The 7,808-nt window shown below is 43.5% G+C and overlaps 1 protein-coding gene across 3 annotated transcripts in view; it reads right to left on the minus strand.

The window, feature by feature from the left end:
* The window catches only part of Arl13b (ADP ribosylation factor like GTPase 13B), an 85,339-nt gene that overhangs the window by 5,713 nt on the left and 71,818 nt on the right, over positions 1 to 7,808 (minus strand). For 2 of the 3 annotated variants that reach the window (XM_004634818.2, XM_023719242.1), the window contains exons 7-9: positions 7,011 to 7,236; positions 2,378 to 2,494; positions 1,608 to 1,676 (exon numbers count right to left, since the gene is read on the minus strand). In XM_004634818.2, the coding sequence (XP_004634875.1) occupies positions 1,608 to 1,676; positions 2,378 to 2,494; positions 7,011 to 7,236 (412 nt within the window). The remainder of the gene's footprint in view (positions 1 to 1,607; positions 1,677 to 2,377; positions 2,495 to 7,010; positions 7,237 to 7,808) is intronic. The other variant, XM_023719241.1, reaches the window with a different exon arrangement.

The following is a 7,808-nucleotide window of genomic DNA, read 5'->3' on the forward strand; positions in this document are numbered from 1 at the left end:
CTCAGTCCACCAGGGGGCGGGCTGGCTGGCATGTGGTGCTGGGGGATTGAACCGCGGTCCCTGATGCTTTTGCTAAGCTTGTTCTAAGCAGGTGCTTTAGACCACTGAGCCATCTCTCCAGCCCCACATCTAACTTTTTTAATGTATTTGGCCCAGGGCCTCACTACGCAGCGCGGACTCGCAGCGACCCTCCCGTGGTCAGCCTCCCAGCGCTGGGTTACAGGCGCGCCACAGGCCTGCACTCGTTCGCCGCCGACTCAGCATGCCGGGGCCAGCACGCTTGCAGCAGGGATCCGACCTCGGTCCTGCGCTTGCCTAAGCCGGCGCTTCCCCCGCTGAGCTCTCTTGCCGGCCCTAACTTCTCTTTTGTAATATAAAACATCTTCCAGTTTTCACTAACGATTATAATGAAATATTCCATTATTAGCCTATAGTGCTCTAGAAAAACCAAATAGTACACTTATATTTATATAATTTTTAATAAAATATTTTATAGTTTGATATAGATCAAATTATGTAGTGATGCGTTTCTAAATTTTACATTTCTTTTTTCCTACTAAGTGTTCTCCTTAGGGAATTTAGGTTTTAGAGTAGGTTAGCACAGAGCTATCAAAAACAGAATTAGAAATTTTGATCAAACAAGTTTAGTAAGACACAATGATACGTAATTATTCTTTGGCGTGTAGAAGTGTCTTCTTGTGAAGACCCAGACTGACGGTCTAAACCTCTTCTCTGTCGTACAAGGTGTCTCTTGTTCCCAACTGTCCCATTTCTAGTTTTTGCTTCCGATAGTTCTAATGCCATCAACTGGCTGGATTAAAGTTAATGTTAATTCCATTCACAGAAAATTATTTTCTTAATTTAATGATGCCAGTAACTTTCCACTTAACTGAATTTTATTTGGTTTACTGATTTATTCTCTGACTTTATAAGATTTTATTGGTCTTTATTTTAATATTCAGCAGCTGGGGGCCACAGAGATAGCTCAGCGGTCTAAGCACCTGCCTGGCAAGGGCAAGGACCCAGGTTCGATCCCTGCTACCACCTGTTGTGTTGGGCCTGCCCTGGGCGTGCCGAACTAGCCACCGAGACCAGGCTGGTGGCACACACACACCTGTAATCCCAGCACTGCGGGACAATGAAACAGGAGGATCGCTACGAGTCCGAGCTGCGCAGTCAGGCTCTGCTTCAAGCATAAAAAATATTCAGCAGCTGTTTTAATAGAAGAAGAAAAAACTACGCGGCATTATCCTAGAGTATATCACGTATATGCGAAGGACCGACAGGGATTTGTTCAAGTGTAATTTTCATGCTTCACGTTTAAATGTAATGTCCCCTCCCCCCTTTCACATGTATTCACATGAACACAGCATGGATAAGCAGAAGCACAATGAGTTTACATTTATAGTCTAAAATAAAAATCAAATTACATAGATGCAAAATGTATGGAGAAAAAATTTAAATGAATAAAATAAAAAAACATAATGAAAAAGTATGACAGTGGATTTAAAAGGGCTACACATAAAACCGAGGTTTACGTTATGAAGTAAATGAAAGCGAACGCGACATGCACACGGGATGTTTGGAAGCGAGTCCTTTTGCATTACCATCGTGACGTGTTTCACCAAGAGGCTCAAGTTTTGGAAGTCTAGTGACTCTGGGGGTTCCCCAGCCAACTACAGGAAAAGAAAAACATGCAATGGATGTTAAACATACGTCTCCTCAGGACCGTGGGCAGGCGCCCTCCCGCGACAGGAAGTTCATGCGACACTCAGAGTTAATGCAAATGCCCTGAATGATTCAACATGGAACAGCCACAGATTCATTTTAAATGGTTTCTACTTCAAAACAGAAGGACTGTCAAGGCTGCTAACATCTACTTTAAGTTTTTATTCACCTTTAACTGAAAATACAAGCCCCTTCACCACCATCATAAGCACAGGCTACTATTCTAACCTGTCACAGGGGCTGAAAGATAACAAATAGCTAGCTTTATATGTAATACATTATATACACACATATTTTAAAAAGATTTATAATGGAAAAATTCTTCTCAGGAGGAAAGATCCAAAATTTCAAAAGCTAACATCAGCCATCCATCCAGTAAACTTAAATTCCTTCAGCAGACTGGGTATTAATATTCCAAACTGAACTTGAACACATTCTGGGAATTGCTGGGTAGGGGTTCCCTAACAGAGTTTATGTTCTTATTTACATTATGAAAACTGATACTTACGTGGCCAAATTTTGCATGCAGTAAAAGTGAATGGTTCTCATAAATTCAGAGGATAATGAGTATTCAACAAAAGCATACAATTTCTTTTTTTCTTTATTGCTTAAAGCAGGCTTTTTAAACTTAGTATGTGCACGTACTCACCAGGAGGGGGCGGCAGGGGGGGTGACGCACTTTTGGGGGTAGAATCATCTGTATTAACTGGCTCCACCCGGTGGCTCCTTTTCATTCTCAGTTTCTTAGTTTTCTTTTTACTATTATCTAAAATCATATAAACATGATTTAATACCACTGGAGAAAAGGAAACATCCATAATAGAAAACACTCTAACTTTTGGAAAAAAGAAAACTCAAACTAAAATGAGATACTGCTATTATTACAATAGAAACATCTTTGTTGGAAATTGCTATTGATAACCAAATGTGAAGTTGAATCAATGTCCTCAGAGAACTTTTTAACTAATGGCTAACTTACAGGTCAAGGATATAGCTCAGCAGCACAGGGCTTGCCTGGCAAGCACGCGGTCCTGAGTTCAATCCCCAGTACAAAGACAAACAGAAAACTAATAGCTAGCTTTATATGTAATACATTATATACACGCATATGTAAAATACTGACTAAAACAGGAGTTAAAGTTACATAAGAGTGAATAATGTAAAGCCTACAAAGCAGTAAGAAACGCAAATATATTTAGAAATAAATTATTTTCCTAAGCCCAGTTACTGTCATTTGAGACACATCACTGTAAGTAGAAATAGAGTGATCTTCCCAACTAAAGTTGGAACTTATGGCTGGGCAGACGATGGAGGGCTGCAAAACCACACAGAATGTGGGGACCAGCAGCAGGTCGGGGTGGCTGCAGGGCACCGATCCTGGAGGGTGCTTGCTCTGAACCAGGTCCTCAGCCCATCTCCAGATGAAACATGTGAGCTTAAATTACTCAGTACCTCTAAGTTCCTGGATAGATAGATAGATAGATAGACAGATAGACAGATAGCGATAGATAGATAGATAGATAGATAGATAGATAGATAGATAGATAGCAAATAACGTGCCCCAGGATTGCTCTATTGACTACTATAACCTTGGGTTGAGTAATATAATGAACCTAAAAACGTGCTCTACAGTATAAAATACAACACTATCACTGCAGTCGCACTAGCTCAGATTTCCCTCCGCCACATTTTAAAGTTCTTTGCTGAATCCCTTTCTTTTTTACAGTGTGTTAGGTGAGAGTCCTTTCACAAACCAGGGATCACTTTTTTCAGACTGCTTTCTTTTTAACTCTGCTGATAGGAAGTTATGGCTACCCTAACTTTTTATCTAACAAAAATAACTTCCGAAGTATTTTTTGTTCAGCAAAACTTCCACTCAGTGATTGAGAATGTATTTTCATGAACACAAGGATACTTGAAAGATTTCTTGCATACAAGGGAGCCTTTTCACTACGTAAGAATATTAAGGAAATAATTACTGGGCCGTACCTCTTGAAGAAACGTTGTAGGTACAAGTGACCTCAAAAGCCCTGTGAAATACATGGTATTTACCCCATCTTAGAGACGAAGCACTAAGTCTGAACGATGTCGTGTTACAGGGACGCCCACCCGGGCTGCACGGCCAGAGGCGACGGCAGGAAGGACCACAGCCCTCTGGGTACAGCTGCTGCCCTCCCTGCACTGCCACCTGGCTCTGCCTCCCTTTGGGTCAGTGATGGCGGAAGATGACTACTGAGCACGAAGGCTCAGTGAACTGCCCATGCCAGGGACCGAGGCCATGTCTGCCTCATGAGAATCTGTGCCTGAGGACCTCCGGAGAGCCGAGCAGGCCTGCGAGCACTGCGGAGCTGCTGCGGACGCAGATAAACACTGAAAGTTCGACTGCACAGGGACCATGATAAATCCACTGCCTGCAGGTTCACGGCAAATCCCTGTCACTCTACTGTGAGTGGCAAGTGACAAGTAAGTTGCACAGGGTAGCCGGCTTAAGGTGATGCACTTCAGTGATACGGTGGACCCAAACACAGGCTTTAAGTTAGAATCTGGCAGTTATTTTAGTCTGCACGAGGCCTGCCCATTACTGTATTTACCACTTCTACTAGGAGAAGAATGTTCCCTAGTAGAAGTGGTAAATACAGTAATGTTCCCGCCCACATATTGTCTCCGCTGCAGTTATGCAAAGTGCACAAAGCAAGTCGAGCCAAAAACTGGACAGCCTCTGCAAAGAGGGCAAGACAGTGGGTGTGGTGGCACGTGCCTGTGACCTAGCACCTGGGAAGCTGGGGCAGGAAGACTGCCATGAGTTCGAGGCCAGCTTGGACTACACCGTGCATTCAAGGCTACACACAGAGAACTACATAGGGAGAACTCGTCTCCAAACGAAGGAAAGGAAAGGGGAAAGGGAAAGGGAAAGAGAAGAACGAAAGAAAGAAAAAGACCCTGTGATGATGAGACAGCAGAAGACACTAACGCTGCCACAAATAGAAAGCTATTTTTAAACGAAAATACCAAGAGTCCTATTTAAATTATGAGGGTTTCATGCTAGTAGGTTCAAATTATCCAAAAGTCATGAAACCTTCAAAACTTGTTTGCCACATGGAGATTAAGAGTTAAAAGACAAACCTTTGTAGTACTGCAAGGAAAGAAAAACCATGAAGATGACAAAACGCAACTACTGAAGGTCATGACTTCATCAGAAAACCTCCGCACAGAAAGCGCCTGTCTTGGGGGCTAACCACACTGGTAAAACTAAGCTCTTTAGTACTGGCAAAAGTGGATCCTATCTTATGCTAAGGACATCTGTTTTAAACTTTGGGGATAAGCTACTGTCCCAAGATGGTACATGTGCCTCACTACACAATCTGATGAAATACCAGAGGACGCTGAGGCACAGCCATTAGAATTACTACGCCACTGCAGTAGACAATCTGCTTGAGGAGTCCACTGATGTTGATAATAAGGCAAAAACGTTTGTTTCTGTGCAACATACACTTCAGAGGGATGAGCATGAGGGTACGTGCACTTCTGTTGTCAAGCGACACCACAGCCGCAGAGGCATTCGGGTTTGGCCGGATGTCCCATACATCCCGGAAGTCCCACACATCCCGGAAGTCCCATACATTCCGCAGCACTGTGAAGAGACGCTGGCCAGAATTTTTGAGATATGAAAGCCACTCCAGGGCTATCTTTTAGAAAAACCGTAATCAATGGAGCACATTTCAGTGGCAACAAATTTGTCACACGCAAAATTTACTTATGTGGCATATTGAACCTGCTCAAGGAACTCCGCCTGTCACTCGGGAGGATGACAAGTGTGTTCCATGTGGCAGACAAGTGCCTGCATTTAAAGCCAAACTGGGACTCTGAGGGTAATGAGCGAACACGAGGATTTGTGATGTTTCATACACTGCAGGTGTCTGAAAGAGACTGAGCTTGGGCCTTCTTTGTTCCAGTTGGAAAACAAGCACTTTCTTTGCCTTTCAAAATGGTTTATTACTCCTTAACCCCTGAACACCGAAGAAACGTGTCTGTAACCCCTTTGTGAACAAGCCACAGGACTAAGCTGTCCACTACGCTGGGCTTTGTGCCAGAGGAGGACCGTTCGCTCCAGGCGAGAGTGACAGAAGCCTTACAGCGCGTGCGCCATGTGGCTCAGCGGTGGCGCGCTTGCCTCGCCTGCGTGAGGCCCTGGGCTCCGTCCCCAGGACTGAAGGAAAGGAAATGTGTGCTTGAGAAGCCACAAATCTCTATACGTTCCGAATTAAAGTCAAGGCAAAATATCCTGAGATTGCCACAAAAACACGTGAAAAGCCATATCCATTTGCAACATCTGTCTTCATGAAGCAGGGTTTTTTGCAATGACAGCAGCTAAAATGGGATGACGGCGTGGACCAGACAAAAGCAACACACGTCAGGTGTCACGTCCCAGCACCCTAGGCAGGGTTGTCCAGGAACAGAAAAGCAAGCTCCGGGCTCCCCGTGATGCCGCACTACTGTGAGGTGCATGATTTCATTATGTACTACAGTGTAGTAACACCGAAGAGTAGCACATCACTGTTTGACTCCCAGCCCCCCCAGGTCCACACACGCTTCCTGTCCAAGGTAAAGCCCGCCAGCCACAGAACTGTCCCTGGCGCTACGCAGGCTGGGAGTTGCTGTGACAGCATTTAAAAATGCACTGAGCAAAAGGAGCCTGTCTCTGGTTCTGATTCCAAACACAGGCCATCTCCTAGGACGTCAGCACATCCGGGAAGTCACATCAGCAGTTAACTAACTGCCTTGCAATAAAAATCTCGCCACCTAAGAAAAATGGCTTTTTGACAGGCCTTCTGTGCGTGGGCTTGGCGACACTGAGGGCCTCGGACAGCGAGGCAGGAGCTCTACCACCGAGCTCACCATGGCCCCGACAAGATTCCAAAAATGGTTTAATGATGTTTAAATCTTATAGAAACAAACAATAGAGAAAACAATGTAAACTTTAACATTAAAATGTTTAACAAATAACAACAGAGCTTAAAAATGTTAATGAGTTCCAAGAAATCCTAGGAATTAGGCTGCATTCTAAATCTTTCAAACTGAATTTCTGCTGAATTCTGTGAGGTTATAAAGGACCATACGTTAAGCCGACATGCAAAAATGCCTTTGAGAAAACCAGCTATTGAGCAATTAAAGACGGTGGGAAAAGCCAACATAAATCCTGCATCTGAAGACTGAAAAACATGGTTTTATGAAAACAGGCGAAATGAACAAAGCCACCTCTACGCGCCACACCACACTGTCACCTGACTCTGAGGACCGCTGGTCCGTCTCGTCTTCATCCTCCAGCTGCTGGGTCAGTGCCTCCTTGTAATTTTCCACTCCTTCCGACTCGTTGTTTCTTCGGCTACTGTTGCTGGTCTCGCTCTGCGTTTCCACTTGTTCCTGTTCCATTTTCTGTTGCAGGGGGCACATGTCACTATCTTTCTCCATCGTGTGCTTCTTTTTCTCTTTTTCAAGTTTTTTTTCATTCTACCAAAAATGAAATATAGCATCCTTTATTACAATGTACAACGGTTATATCCAACATCTACCATCAATTTAACATCCTTCACCCAGTACCACTTCAAGAATGTTTATAATGTTATAGCCAAGTGTGGTGGCGCATGCCTATAATCCCAGCATACAGGAAGCTGAGGCAGGAAGATCGCCATGAGATTGAGGCCAGACTGGGCTACAAAGTGGGTTCAAGACCAACCTGGATTACACAGCAAGACCCTGGCTCCAAAAACCACAACCAACCAAAAAACAAAAAGAATGCTTGTAATATTAGACATGTTGTGATTTCAAATGCACTACAAGACTTCTATTAAAATTATTTGCTGAATTTATCATTGAAACAAGTATGAAATATTCAATAAACACAAAAAGTCTTAGGAAAGAAAACAAATATCACCAGTACTTTCACAACCCACAAATGTTTCTGCTTTCCCCACCACCACCACCCAAAAACACGTATGACTATGGCTGTTTCTATATACACATTTATTTTTATTTTTTAAATAATTTTATTGAGAAACAAATAGCAATGAGATAGTATCAAA

Source organism: Octodon degus, unplaced genomic scaffold (assembly GCF_000260255.1).
Source record: "Octodon degus isolate 3935 unplaced genomic scaffold, OctDeg1.0 scaffold00066, whole genome shotgun sequence".
Classification (NCBI taxonomy): Eukaryota; Metazoa; Chordata; class Mammalia; order Rodentia; family Octodontidae; genus Octodon; species Octodon degus.